Raw genomic sequence first — 15,349 nt, forward strand, 5'->3', positions numbered from 1 at the left:
AGGCTTTGTTGCAGCAGAGATACTTACTCGTCTCTGAGAAAGCAGAGGCTGACCCTGCACACTCACCCTGCCCGTCTCTCCCTCTGGCTGCGTTTGATGTAATGTATTATGTGGATGCGTGAGAGTCTGATGTGCCAAGTGAAAGTGTATATTTAATGGATTTTGTTTGTGCATTTATCTTTATATTATGAAATGTGCGGATGTGTGTGTGTGTGTGTGTGTGTGCGTGCGTGCGTGTGTGTGTGTGACAGGCTCGTCTAACGAAAGAGCAGCGGTGGGGGAGTGCCCACCTGTCCAGACATCAGTCCCTGGAGGAGGAGTTTGAGCGAGCCAAGGCTGCTGTCGAGGTAAGCAGAGTGCTGCTTAGCACACCTCACATCTGTCACCTGCCAACAGAGAGGCATCTATAGTGCTGATGTGTAATAGGTCTAAACAGGAAAGACCAAGCAAAATAATCCAAATCAGCATAAGGCTATGCAGGCTCTCTTCTTTGGAAAAATTTCAATATGGATGCAAATCACCCAGATTGTTTGCATAGACTCAGCTGGCTCTTGCCTCAGGCGGCACATGCCAAATCTCTCCAGGAGCACATGTAAAAACGTCCCATGACCCATTCTATGGGAAAATTAACAGCAGGCTAGTTAGACATTGTCACATTGCATTGAATGCTTGTTTTTTGATCAATAACTCTGGTAGCAATACCACCAGCAACCACCAGGTGGCTGCCATTTAGCAGTTCAGCAACTTTTGATGGAAAGACAAATCACTTAGTACTAATGAAATTCTGATTCTTAAAATTCATCTGATTCAGATTTTAGCTGTAGCAAATCCAGAATAAAGAGCAGTGACACTGGGGTTGACACTGTGCAGTGACTTGAACATTTGCAGTTCAACCAATGCACTTAATATACAAGAAATACAGTAGAATAACTGAATAAGTCACTATTTACATTGCATTACTCACTTTTTTTATTATTATTTATTTTTTGTGTAATTTTGGTTGTCTGACTTTCAAAGCAGCAAAATGATCAGTGGAACAGGTTACTTAACAGTTAGGGCAACCTCTGCTGGAAGTCATTCAGAGGGCATTGCATCGTCTACATGAGAGTCTTTAAGAACAATCTGGCTGACTTGCAGCCACATTGAAATTGGCCAAAAGACAACAATGACAATCATTCTTTCTCCCTTTGCCGAGGTCAACAAGTCAATCCAACAGAGCAACCACCACTGTTCAATGCAATGTGAAAATGTCAAATAAGCCTGTTTTCAATTTTTCCAAGTCACCTTGGTTATTAGTGCAACAATTGCCTTCCCTGAGAGATTTGGCAAGTACCACTTCTGCTCCCAAAGAGATCAATGGGGAAATTTCCCCATTTTAATCATGTAAGGATATTTTTGAAAGAAACTGGTGATGTACCACTTATTTAACATTAGTACATGTAGTAGAGACCTTTTCTAGAGTCAAAACTGATATAACTCCAGCTCTCACTAAGCGAGAAAATGTGAAAAAAAATCCCCTGAGTTATTGAAGAAATATAAAAATAAAGAGAAGCAATAAAGTAGGGATTCTGTGAACTTTAAGCCTTGGAAACTTTCTTCAATATCACATTTGCCTCATCATCGCCCATGCATCCTCATAATCACTCCAGCAATTTAAATATCTACCTGAAGCCCTGTGGAGCTGATTTCCATTTGACTCCTTCAACCCTTTTTATCTCTTAGTGAATGATCACTACTGTGTGCTTCTTACAGTGTATTCACCCCTGTGATGCTTGCTGACAATTTAATAGTGCATGCCAGATCCACACACTCAAAGTTCATGGGGTGGTTGACCCAGAAAAATATTCATGACTCTGAGCTGGCTAACAATAGGAAGGTAAATAGGTCAGTAATTTTGTTGCCAGACATATCAGATATCACAGGGGACAATGAATGTTACAGTAATTAGAGTTGGCTTAATTCATCATAGAATGGTTCGTCGACACACCAAATGTGTTGAGTCGTGCAATATGAGCAACATTCAGTGCCATCAGGGGCACAGTAGGGTTTCTCATAGTGACCCATGGAAAATATCTTGAAAACTTGCCACATCTCTGAGACAGAAGGTACGTTTTTTCAAACTAATTTTACATTATCTTTCTATTTGATCCTGTGATGAGATGGTCAGAATGAAATGAGATTCACCATCTGAACTAAAATTAATTTTCTCTCCAATAGGGTTGGAGTCTATTGTGTGATATTTTTTAAAAGGTTACATCACATACCAGACACCCGAATAACAAAAAGCAGAGTTTTCAACTCTCTGTGAGATAACAGACATATCAAAGAATGTTTTGTAATGTTAAATAAATACTTTCTACTTTTCAATGAGCATCTCACTTCCCAGAAAATTGGAGTGAACCCTGCACTACTTCAGCTTAACAGAGGGTTACAGTAGACTGCTGCACTCTGAGCTATGTGTAATAAATAATAGAGCAGGGACAGGAAGACGTTCAGAAACTAAGAAGAGCAGCTGCAGTGGAGTATAAGGGCCCACCTCGGGATCCCGTCCCAAACAATGATCTCATACCTTGTGTAAACCATATGCAGCAGTGTTTCCCATTAATTAACGAGACTGTGGCGGCCCGCTGATCAAAAAAAAAAATCATTAAAAAAAAATTTAAAAAAAAAAAAATAAATAAATAATGATGATGATGATGATGATAATAAACAGTATTTCACCATCTCTAATCACTGTCAGTCAGCCCATCCCGCTGTACTCGGTCTCTCTAGCCCACGAGTGAGCTAGAGACACACACACACACACACACACACACACACACACACACACACACACACACACACACACACACGCATAGGTCGCGCTGCATTGTCTGGAGCTTTCCTGGCTGCACCTGGCGATATCCAGTCATACATCTGAGGACAGCAGGACGGCATTTGAAGAGAATTTGAGGTAAGTGTTTTTTTTTGGCAGCGGCACCCATGCAGAGAGTATTAGTATTAGAGTAAGTAGGATAACGGAGCTGTGTATGTTGCCGATCTCACTGCGCTAATCAACTTCTAAAATGCCGGTAAACCGAGGCTAACTTTCCGTTTTCTATGGGGCATGGGTCAGCCTGCGTGTTCCCGGTCTAAACTTGTGCCAATATTCGATCTCCCCTTGCTCACGCCCTGAGGAAGAAACAAAGTCTTTTGGGTCTTTTTGTACATATATTTGTATGTTCTTCGTGTTTTTCCTCTTTTCATTTATGTATGTGTGCCAAATACTTAACCCATTGCACTTACAGGAAACTGCATAATCGTCTTAACTAAAGGAGAGTACAAACTGTGTTTTACTTTCATTCCTTTGACAAATTCCTTTGACTAATTGTAGTTATCTTAATTTTCAGGTCAAAACAGACCTGCGCAACAGTTTGCAAGGAGAACACCTCGCTGCCTGCCTGAGGGTCTCAATCAATGGGCCAAGCCCTGAAGATTTCAACTTTGGGAGGGCTCTAGAACTGTTTTTCAAAAAACCTAGAAAAATTAGGTGTCCAAATGCAGGGTGCAGGGTGTGTCAGTAGTGTGTCAGTGTTCTTTGTTCATTGTTCTGTTTGACAGTTTGAAAAAGATTGTTAACATGATTGATGTTAATTTTTATATGCTCTAAATGAATGAACCCCCCCCACCCCCCCACCCCCTGGACCCTGCCACCACAGTCTCCTAAAATCCTGTGGGAAACACTGTGCAGCATACACGCAAATAGTTGCACAATTTGAGCACAGACATGATCTGGAAGGCAGGTAAGATTCAGGGATGCTCCTAGACAAGGGTCTGAGTGTGGAGCATCGATTGGTAACAGTATCTTGCAGCCTTGATCGAGCAGCCGGTCTCCACTGTAGCAAAACTCTCATGCAAGTGGTCATTCAGCCAATGTCAAAGCCCTCAATCATATAATTTCCATTTAAGTAGCTGTGCATATGCATGCACTTTCATAGTTATAAGGACATAGAGGTAGAGTCAGCACAGATGGCAGAGAGAACATTAAATCAGCACATAGCCTTTCTTCCAATTCATTCCATTAGAAGAAGCAGCCAAATGTAAGAAAATTAGGAACCAGAGAGTCAAGAAATTAGTCTCGTAAATAAGATCGATTTTCCAAAACTGGCACTGATGAGAAAATGTACGTTTTATGCTTTTGCACATAAAAAAGGAAGAAGAAAAAAAAAGAAAAATCATTAAAATGGAGAATGAAATGGCAATGTTCCAAGACAGGGAGCTCAGCTTTAAATTCATTATGAAAAGGACTGATAAAGAGATATTTAAGGTAGGTAAGGGAGCCTCCATGTCAAATGAGGACATTGTCAATTACTCTGACCTGATGACAGTGTAATACTTTTATTAAAGAGAGAATCACTGGAACAGCTGCAGACTAAACTGTGACCTTGGGGGAGTGTTTTGGCTGAGGGACATGAGAAAGGGTTCCCACAGTGGTGACAAAGATGAGATGATTGCGAAAGAAAGTGTTTCCAGTACATTCACGAGACATAAAAGCATAGTAAACACCTACGATCGGATTATTACAGTTACCCGTTATTGCCATTTGTCAGTTCATTGTGACCATGTAAACATGGCCAATGAAAATCATATCAAGTAGCCATGAGCCTAAACCTAAAGCTCAAAATTTGGCTGTGCAAAAAAATTAATGAGGACAGGGTCACCACTACGAAAGAATATTTTATTTTCTTATGGTCTAAAATGTATGTGAAGTGGATGCAGAGTAGCCTATTAATTCACTCACAACATAGGATCCGAGCTTATACGGCAGTCAAAAACAGGAAGAACTTATGCCTGTGTGCGAGACCGCGAGAAAGCAGGGATCCACGAGTGAAGCCACAAGCTGCCTTCAAGCAGGAATCTGGTTATGAGTTACGGTTACAGTTAGCAATCGGTTAGTTTTGGTTTGGATCCTCTAGCGGTCATGAGTTAGGTGCGCATTACTCTGCCGAGTGAGATTCAGTATCATAACGTTACTTACGGTCTAGAAGAAAACAGACATTTGTGTCTGTGATTAATGGTCTACATTTTAAAATATGATCTGTTTTTGTTGTCGTTAGCCTGGTTGTAGGTGGCTAAGGTGGCTGTAACAGCATTTGTGTTTTCTCTGAGATGAGAATGGCGCGTCACTCACCCACTCACTCGGCAGAGAAACGAAACTCTCGAGAGCAGGGATCCATGAGCAGAGGTTATGAGTCAGTTAAGTTTCGTTACTCTGCGTATTGTGCGTAAGTGAATGAGTGGCTGAGTGCCTTAGTTTGCACTGCTTTTGCTAATGGTCAAGTTGGGTAATACGTTTTGTTTCTCTGCTGAGTGAGATGTAAGATGTTTGAATGGTGCCGTTTATTGATTATATATCAATCAAATGTGGTAGGACTCAACTGAGCCGGTTAAATAGACGCCTAGATCCATGATTCTTGAGTGGTCTTTCATGGCCGGTTATATGAGCCGGATCCCGAATCTTTTTTCTACCGCTAATTGTGACTATGTGGCCTCCGTCTTCTTCCGTTTATCCGGGTCCGGGTCATGGAGGCAGGAGCACTTCCACCAGCTCCTCCAGGGGAATCCCCAGGCGTTCCCAGTCCAGACGAGAGATATAATTCCTCCATCGTGTCCTGGGTCGGCCCCAGGGCCTCCTTCCAGTGGCATATGCCTGAAACACCTCTCCCGGGAGGTGTCAGGGAGGCATCCTTAACAGATGCCCTAGCCACCTCAACTGATTCCTCTGGACATGGAGGAGCAGCGGTTCTACGTATGCATTTGTGAACTCATTCTTTCGGTCATTACCCAAAGTTCATGGCCATACGTGAGGATTGGACTGTAGATCGACTGGTAAATTGAGAGCTTCGCTTTTCGGCTTAGCTCTCTCTTTACCACGACAAACTGGTTAAGCGCCCGCATCACTGCAGATGCTGCTCCAATCTGCCTGTCGATCTCCTGCTCCATCCTACCCCCACTCATGAACAAGACCCCGAGATTTGAACTCCTCCACATGAGGCAGGACCTCCTCCCCGACCCGGAGTGGGCAATCCACCCTTTTACGACTGAGGACCATGGCCTTAGACTTGGACATGCTGATCTTCATCCCAGCCGCTTCACACTCAGGTGCAAACCGCCCCAGCAAGAACTGGAGGTCGTTGTTCGATGAAGCTGGGAGGACCACATCATCTGCAAAAGGCAGGGTCGAGACCCTCCGATCACAGAATCCACCTAGAAATTCTGTCTATAAAAGTTCTGAACAGAACCGGTGAAAAAGGGCAGCCCTGGCGGAGTCCAACCCTCACCGGCAAGAGGTCCAACTTACTACCGGCCATCCATCCCATACTCCCTGAGCACCCCCCACAAGATACCTCTGGGGACACGGTCATAAGCCTTCTCCAAATCCACAAAACACATGTGGACCAGTTGGGCAAATTCCCATCTCCCCTCTGGCACCCTAGCAAGGGTATAGAGTTGGTCCATGGTTCCAAAACCGCATTGTTCCTCCTCAGTCTGAGGTTTAACCACTGACCGGACCCTCTTTTTCAGCATCCTGGCATAGACCTTGCCAGGGAGGCTGAGGAGTGTGATCCCCCTATAGTTGTAACTCACCCTCTCGCCTCCTTTCTTAAAGATGGGGACCACCACCTCGGTCTGCCACTCCAGAGGCGCTGCCCCCGATGTCCACGCAATGTTGCAGAGGCACGTCAGCCAGGACGGCCCTACAACATCTAGAGACTTAAGATACCCAGGGCGGATCTCATCCGCTCCTGGAGCTCCGCCACCGCAGAGTTTCTCTACCTCTGCGACTTCTGCTCCAGAGATTGGACAGTTCAACCCCAGGCCCTCCAGCTCTGTTTCCTCTATGGAATGCGTGTTGGTGGGATTGAGGAGCCCCCTTTAAAGTATTCGTTACACCTCCCAACAATATCCCCAGAGCAGCGGACGGTTTGCCAGAACCTCTTCAGAGTCGATCGATAGTCTTCTTCCATAGCCTCACCGAACTCCTCACAGTTTTTGCCTCAGCGACCGTCCTGGCTGAGGATCGCTCAGCTCCTTACAGAGACCCATAGACCAGCCATGCCCTGTAGGCCTCCTTCTTCAGCCTGACGGCTCACCTCACCTCCGGTGTCCACCAGCTGGTTTGGGGATTACCACCGCGACCAGCACCAGCGACCTTGCGGCTGCAACTCGCAACAGCCACCTCCACAAAGGCCGAGTGGAACATGGCCCATTTGGACTCAATGTCCCCCACCGCCCCTGGGACGCTGGGAGTTGAATACCATCCTGACAGGTTCTTCCACCAGGCATTCCCAGCAGACCCTTACTACTCGTTTGGGCCTACCAAGTCTGCACCGTGTCCTCCCCTGCCATCTGATCAAACTCACCACCAGGTGATGATAGGAGATGATACGACTATAAAGTCAATCATCGACCTGCGACCTAGGCTGTCATGGTGCCAAAAGCACCGATGAACAACCTTATGTTCGAACATGGTGTTACTTATGGACAGACTGCGACACAGAAGTCCAATAACTGAACACCACTCAGGTTCAGATCAGGCAGGCCAGTCCTCCCAGTCACGCCCCTCCAGGTCACGCTGTCATTGCCCATGTGAGCGTTCAAGTCCCCCAGCAGGACAATGGAATCCCCAGTCGGGGCGCAGTCCAGTGTCCGTCCTAGGGCCTCGAAAATGTCAAACTCCACCACGGTAAGGTGATGGTTCTAGGAGCTGTGGCCTCTTGTCGGATTAAAACAGCAGGTGGACAAGTTAACTTATCTTGCAGGATATTGGTGTCAGTCTCAAGTAATACAAGTCAAAGAATAAGTCTTGTGAAGCAGCCTTGCGATCAAAAGGTCAGTGGTTTAAATGCAGTCCTCATGGAGAATATGCGGATGGAGAAAGTAAATGAGTAATGCCCTAACCTTCCTCAACAACTTATGTTGTTGTTGTCCGTTCCGTCTGTCAGTGTGCTCACGAGCAGATTGCTAAACTTTTCAAGTGGATGTGCAGAGTTACCAACATAAAACAAGGTCAAGGCATCGACTAAAAACCATGTGTGTGTAAATTCAATTTAAGATCTTTTAACTAAAAGAGGAAATGTATTTGATCACAGATGCAAACAGAAGAGAATGCAATACAAAACATACATAATTGCAATATCAAAAACATGTAACTTTGTCACAACTCTATGTTAAACTTTGATTAACACTGTGACATGAGTTTAAAGTAACTTTTTTAAGCTCATTTACCATTTGGCATTATGGCAATCAACCACACAAGAGTATAAGTAATATCCTGGCCATAGTAGCTTGATGTGTTGTTATCAAATATGTTAATATTAGGAGGGAATCACATTGTCAGCTAAAATGCTTTCCTCGCACTTTGTCCACTGTAATGGGTTTTCTTCTTCTCTGAATGACATTATCGGGGCTCCAGCTTCCTATTTTTGTATCGCTGACCAAGGACTTGGCCTACACAGAACAGCAGTGGGTGGCTCATTAACATTAAAAGGCCAGGCCAGTCCTGGTCTGGAGATGAGAGGAGCTTTTGTTAGAGGCTGCTGTGTCACTGGTAAATAATGAGACTTCTTATAATGCAAGCCCCCGAGGCAAAGTGGATAAATGGCCCCTATTTGTGTACTTGTTTCCTCCAGACAGAAACTGATAATGTTAGAGCACCCTTGACAGAATCCACACCTACAGTTCACTTCTACTCTTCAGTTTGATGCCTGCCATGACTCAAATACTTGTCAGATTCTACAAATTACCTTCTTGGCAGCGCACAGTTATTTTCACTGCATATATATATTAACTCAGTCTAGTGGACTAAGAAACACTAATTGGAATCTAGAGGCACAATATAAATATTTATTTTCCAAAAGTGGGCAAACAAACATCTATGGGCATGTGCCCACTCTGTAGGTGTCGTTGATAATGTATTCATGAAATAACTGATTCCCCACCCTACCTCCACCCCCCAGTTCATTTCTAAGCGGCGGTGACATGTTTGGTGACAGGAAGCTCTCCGTCTCCTTCACGTAACACTTCATCAGAGCTGAGAAAATTAGAGTCACAGCTTTGGGTTCACTGCCTTTGTACAAAGGATGTAAATTACCACACTGCATCTTTGCCTTGTTCCTCATAATTAAACTGCCAATACAAGTGTTCAAAAACATCATTCAGAGCATTATAAAGAAATATGAATTTATTCTAAATTAAAAAACCCACCTATATGTTGACTCAGTTTTAATTCTGCAATTAATTTGTTGTCACTACGTGGTGCAATGAAGGGGCGAACAAGTACACAAAAAATGTGGTTTAATACATCAATTAAATACGGTAGTCCCTCGCTATAACGCGGTTCACCTTTCGCGGCCTCGCAGTTTCACAGATTTTTTTAGTGCAATTTTGCATGTTTTTTTTGTTTTTTTTACAGCGCATTGTTTTCTGCGTCCTGATTGGCTAAGGGAGAGCCCGCGTGTCGTCTTCTGCGTCCTGATTGGCTAAGGGACTGTAGACCATTGTCAATCAATCTCCTCCGTACGGTGTCTCTTGTACAGTACAGAATGCGTTCAGCTTGCCAGATTTACATATACAGTATCTTTGATCGCTGGCAGTGTGACTGAAGTGCGGTATGTTTTCAAGTTATTGAGAAAAGTGTATAAAGTGTGTAGTGAGGGGTTTTGCAACCTTAAAACATTTATAATCATTGTAAAAAATAAAGCTGACTACTTCGCGGCTTTCGCCTATCGCGGGTTATTTTTAGAACGTTACTCCCGCGATAAACGAGGGACCACTGTACATCAATTATTAGATTCATTGCGATGCGACACATGACGATTCGATTACGATTCATAAATGTTCAAAAAGGATTATTAATAATAACTAATAGTGTAAAACCCGGATCTTTCAAGGGATTCGGATCATTCTGAGTCACTCACTGATATGAGCCAAGATGAGAATGGCGCTTCACTCGCCGACTCACTCGGAGAGAAACGAAACTTATCCCTGCTCTCGGTTAAGCAGGGATCCAGGAGTAGTGGTTATGAGTCGGATAAGTTTATTTTCTCTGCCAGCGAGTGAGTGGCTGCTGACTCTCGGTTAAGCAGGGATGCACGAGCAGCGGTTATTAGTGGGTTAAGTTTAGTTTCTCTGCGTATTGTGCGTAAGTGAATGAGTGGCTGAGTGCCTTAGTTTGTGCTGCTTGCTAGTGGTCAAGCACGTTTTGTTTCTCTGCCGAGTGAGATGCAAGATGTTTGAATGGTGCCGTTTATTGATTATATATCAATCAAATGTGGTAGGACTCTACTACGCCGGTTAAACAGACGTCTCCATGATTCTTGAGTCATCTTTGATGGCCGGTTATATGAGCCGGATCCGAATCTTTTTTCCACCACTAATAATAACTAAATGACAGGAACAACACAAGTCGTGCATGGAACGGAATAAGCTAATTGGGTTTTTTTTGTAATAGGCCTGCTAGTATAGAATTCTGTGAAAACCTCTGAGGATTTTGATTAAAAGAAGTCTTATTTATTTCTAAAGGCACTTTGTTATTTGTTTTCCTGAAAATGTGGAATTCATTCCACCTAAGTTAATTCTATATTTGGAAAGTATTGCTTGTGATACAGCAAATGTTTTGCACTTAAGGAAGGTAACTGGCAATCTGTTGTGAATAAGAGCAGCTTTTTGTTGTATGGGCCGCTGCTAAAGGCACACTATTTTCCTGTTGGTTCCGAGGTTAGGGCTGGGCGATTTATCGAAGATACTCGATATATCGCGGCTTGTAGTCTGTGCGATGTAGAAAATGACTATATCGTGAAACTCGAGTATACGTTGTCACGCATTTGCTTTTAGCCGCGGACATTTAACTCCAGGCTTCTCGCACTCTTTCTCGTCTTTCCCTCTCACAGAGAGACAAAACAAGCGCACGTAGTTACAAACGTCAGTCTGTCGTGCGTGCAACGTCATACGCCCTCGCCCAGCAGAAAGGTAGCGGCAGCAGGTGCTAACGGTTACACATGGAGGAGGACGAATTAATAAAAAAAAAAAAAAAAAAAACAGCACATCCATCGGCGGTGGTTTGGTTTCAAGACGGAAGATGTTGAACAAACAACGGTGATATGCAAAATATGTCGCAAAAGTGTCGCTTCAAAATGTAGCAGTACATCAACTTTATATCATCATTTGAGAAACCACCCGCTAGAAAATGAAGAGTGCTTGAAACTCCGCACGACAACATCTCAGAGCGGTGCAATATCAAAGAAAATGCCGAAGCAACCAGTACTCACGTCTTGTTTTGAAATGTTGTCTCTGTGACAATTTTGCACAAAACGTGCACTTTCTGTTGACAATTTTATGTTTGTGCCACTCACTGTTTAATAAATACAGTTTTGTTAACTTTGACTTAGTTGTGATATCCCCTTTTTTGCATGAAAGTTTAAAATTAGCATATATTAATGCAGTATGAACAAGAATGTTTTAATGTAGACATATAGAATCATCATACTGGTGTGATTGTATGCATCAAAGTGTTAATTCAAGGCTAAGGCAAAATATCGAGATATATATCGTGTATCGTGACATGGCCTAAAAATATCGCGGTATTAATAAAAGGCCATATCGCCCAGCCCTATCCGAGGTGGAAAATATGTTGGATCATTTGGTGGTTTTACCTAAATAAAAGATAATGGAGATAAATTTGTTTGGTTACTTTACTTAATAGATACAGACAAATACCTTGTTTAAAAGTATGAAGTAGCCACAGAGTGAGAAAAATAGAAATCCTGAATGGGGAAAAAAGATGCATCGAAAATCGTAATAATTGCGAAAATCGTTGAATAATCGAATCGTAGCACCCTCAATCGTAATCAAATCGAATCGTGAGGTGCCTTAGATGGCACACCCCTAGTGCAAACATCTGACAATCTATGAGACGGAAATAATGAATCGATGAACTAGGTCAAAGCGTAAATACAGGCTGAAACACGGTGTGAAATAATGAAAAACATTAAAGCTACATTATGTTAATGACCATAATGGCTGTAGATTGAGAACCATTCTCATGAGTGGGATAATGAAGACTGGAGGCTGCGAACAATATAGGCTGTGCAGTGATTTTTGCCATATAGTCACATTTTAACACTGGGAACATAGCAAACCTTCTTGTGATGGCTTTTTTTCACACCGACCATTACAAACAAACAGTATTTCGAGTAATCATTATAAAAAACACTCTAAAATATACATTATTATATTACTGAAAGATCAGTGCCTTCCTTAGGAAGTGGCTGGGCCTCCCCCACAGCCTCACCAGCAACACATTGTATGGAAGCATTGTGTGGAACCACAAACACCCTGCAGCTACCCTTTAGTGGGCTTACCGAAGAATTCAAGGTGGCACGCACGATAGAAGCCCTACAGTATAGGGATTCCAGGGACAGCAAGGTGTCATCAGCCGGGATTGAAGTGAGGACAGGAAGGAAATGGAAGGCAGAGAAGGCAGTGAAGGTGGCAGAGTCCCACCTGAGACAGAAGGAACTGGTGGGAACCTTGGCAACAGTGAAAGCAGGCTTGGGCTACTTCCCAAGGACTCAGGTCAGCAAGGCCCAGGGCAAGGAGAGACACCAGCTACTCCAGGATGAGGTCCAAGCAGGCGCCGAAGAAGAACGAGTGAGCAGAGCAGTGGGACACCGGCAGCAGGGAGCATGGACAAAGTGGGAGAGTACGTTGCAGCGCAAAGTCACCTGGGCAAACATCATGCAGGCGGACTTCCACCGCGTCCGGTTCCTTGTGCAGGCTGTCTACGATGCCCTTCCAAGTCCTGCAAACCTCCATGTCTGGGGGAAGAGTGAGACACCTATCTGCCCCCTTTGCTCTGGAAGAGGCTCTTTAGAACATCTGCTCAGCAGCTGCCCAAAAGCCCTGGCTGATGGCCGCTATCGCTGGCGCCATGACCAAGTGCTAAAAGCAGTTGCTGGGAGTAAAGCCTCAGCCATCAGCAAACACCATCATGCGCCAAAGAAGACCACACCCTTCATCAAAGCTGGAGAGAAACCCAGAGCACGCCCACAGACAACAGGCCTCCTCCACACAGGCCCAGACTGGCAGCTGCAGGTTGACCTGGGAAAACAACTCAGGTTCCCCCAGCATATCGCAACCACATCCCTCCGGCCAGACATTATCATCACCTCCGAGGTCACAAAACACCTGATCATGCTGGAACCGACAGTGCCTTGGGAAGAGCGGATGGAGGAAGCCAATGAAAGGAAACGTGCCAAGTACCAGGAGCTGGTGGAGGAATGCAGGGGCTGGAGGACTTTTTATGAGCCCATAGAAGTTGGCAGTAGGGGCTTTGCAGGACGTTCATTATGTAAAGCACTCGGCCGCTTGGGCATTACAGGGGCAGCCAAGAAGAGGGCCATCCATTCCGCCACTGAAGCTGCAGAGAGAGCCACGAGGTGGCTTTATTACTCCATGTTAGGTGATGGGACATGGGCCAAACTAAAACACTAAACGCCAAATAAAAAATTAAAAATAAAAAAAATTTGAGGATGGTTTCTTCATCTTAGTTAATATAATGCTGATGTATGTTGATGTCCATTTTTCTGACAAGTTTAATTTTAGTTAGTTATTTGACACTATGGAAACAGAATGTGATGTCATGATGACTACCAGTTGTCATGCTAACCAATCCGTGTAGGACCGTGAGAGGTGGAAAAAAAATAAAATAAGTAGAGTGTATAATCCAAGAGTTTTTTGTAACAGGCGGATGTAGAGCGGAACACAGTATTAAACGAAAGGGTGAGTGAGTCTGGCAGAAGTGTGGGAGGGTCATCGATAATGTGGCCAATGCCAGGAAGTGGGGATGCCGCGTTGTCCATATTTACAACGCATGCGTTGTCCATATTTACAATGCATGCCCAGAAACTTTTCGCCCGAAAACCGAAAATGGCCCAAAAGTCGATGAACTTTTAAAAGACTTATTGCCGAAACAACACGGCCGAAACACGATGTTGTGATGACGCAAGCAACAACCGCAGCCAGCACGGGCATGTCTGCCGTGTGGACATATTTCTATATATAAAGTATTATATAAATATATAAAGACCCACTGATAGCTATTTGCAAAATGTGTGATGCTGAAATTTCAAGAGGCGTGCATCTGCAAAGTCGGGTTTAATTTATCACCTGAAATCCAAACATCCAAGCAAGGAAGTTTCCCAGTGGCGGTGCTGGTGACCATTACGTCAATCACGATCGACCGGTAGATCGCAAAGGCAGTCCGGGTAGATCGTGTGCCACTGGGGGAAAAAAAAAAAAATAGTCTAATCATTTATCTGCTGCACTTCCAAAACAAACAGCAAGACAAACGTTCATCTTTTTTTGTTATTTCACTTTTTATTGCGACATGCCCGTTCAGCGGCACACATCCACAGCCGTGCACTGTCTTTCTCAAAGGGACAGCTCTATTTTTCTGAAGGTGCAGTGCACCTTTTTTTTTTTTTTAAATAAAAATAAAAACAAATATGCTCAGTCTAACCGCACAGTGGATCGATGCTAATTTCCAGCTGCAAAAGCTTCCGCTTCATTATTATTTAATGTACACATGAGTAGAGTCAAGTTAAACATTTTATTTTGAATTTTATTTTATATTGTGCATTGTTGGAATGTGCTAAATAAATATTTTCATAATTTTGTAATTAATTTATTCTTTGAAACATTACTATTAATTTATGCAATTGCAATGCCTTGATTTTAAGTGAGGGTAGTACACAGTCATAGCCATAAATGCAATGGTACTAATAATTGGCATGATAATTTCTTTCGGTGTTTCCGTTTCTGGCCTAGGGTTCTCCATTTTCGGTTTTGGCCAAGAATTTTCATTTTGGTGCATCCCTAATATACAGTCTATGGTGTAACTCAACATATTAGTACAATATGAACTTCTAATAGGACAGCCGAGTCAAGAGTTGTTGAATATACTGTATTTTAAGTAGCAGTAAACTTTGTGTCTGCACCTTGTATTTGAAGGGATGTGTTTTAACACAAAGTAGGACTATGCCCTTCTCCAAAAACTTAACCATTTGTTTTTGGTTGTTTAAACCTTCCACACAAGAGTCAAACCCCACTGTGAAGATCTAGCCCCATTTGTACATGTATAAAGTTATTCTCAAAGTATCCTTCCTCCCCACTGTCTGAGAGCCAGCAGTCTGCAATTACTGGCCATCTCTCACAATCAGGGGTCACACTATGACCTCGATGTCAATCAAAAGAGCCCTCTCATGTGGATATGTGACCCAGTACACATCCTTACAGTAGATCTCTCTGA

General features: G+C 43.5%; 1 protein-coding gene across 1 annotated transcript in view; it reads left to right on the forward strand.

Annotated features, from left to right (window-relative positions):
• Window positions 1-15,349, forward strand: part of pex5la (peroxisomal biogenesis factor 5-like a) — a gene marked incomplete at its 5' end in the record, with an annotated part of 87,674 nt that overhangs the window by 55,931 nt on the left and 16,394 nt on the right. The window contains one exon of the mRNA XM_084547600.1: window positions 252-347. Coding sequence (XP_084403726.1) covers window positions 252-347 — 96 coding nt within the window. The remainder of the gene's footprint in view (window positions 1-251; window positions 348-15,349) is intronic.

The sequence above is a fragment of the Chelon labrosus genome (genome assembly GCF_963514085.1).
Source record: "Chelon labrosus genome assembly, chromosome: 7".
In the NCBI taxonomy this organism is placed as follows: Eukaryota; Metazoa; Chordata; class Actinopteri; order Mugiliformes; family Mugilidae; genus Chelon; species Chelon labrosus.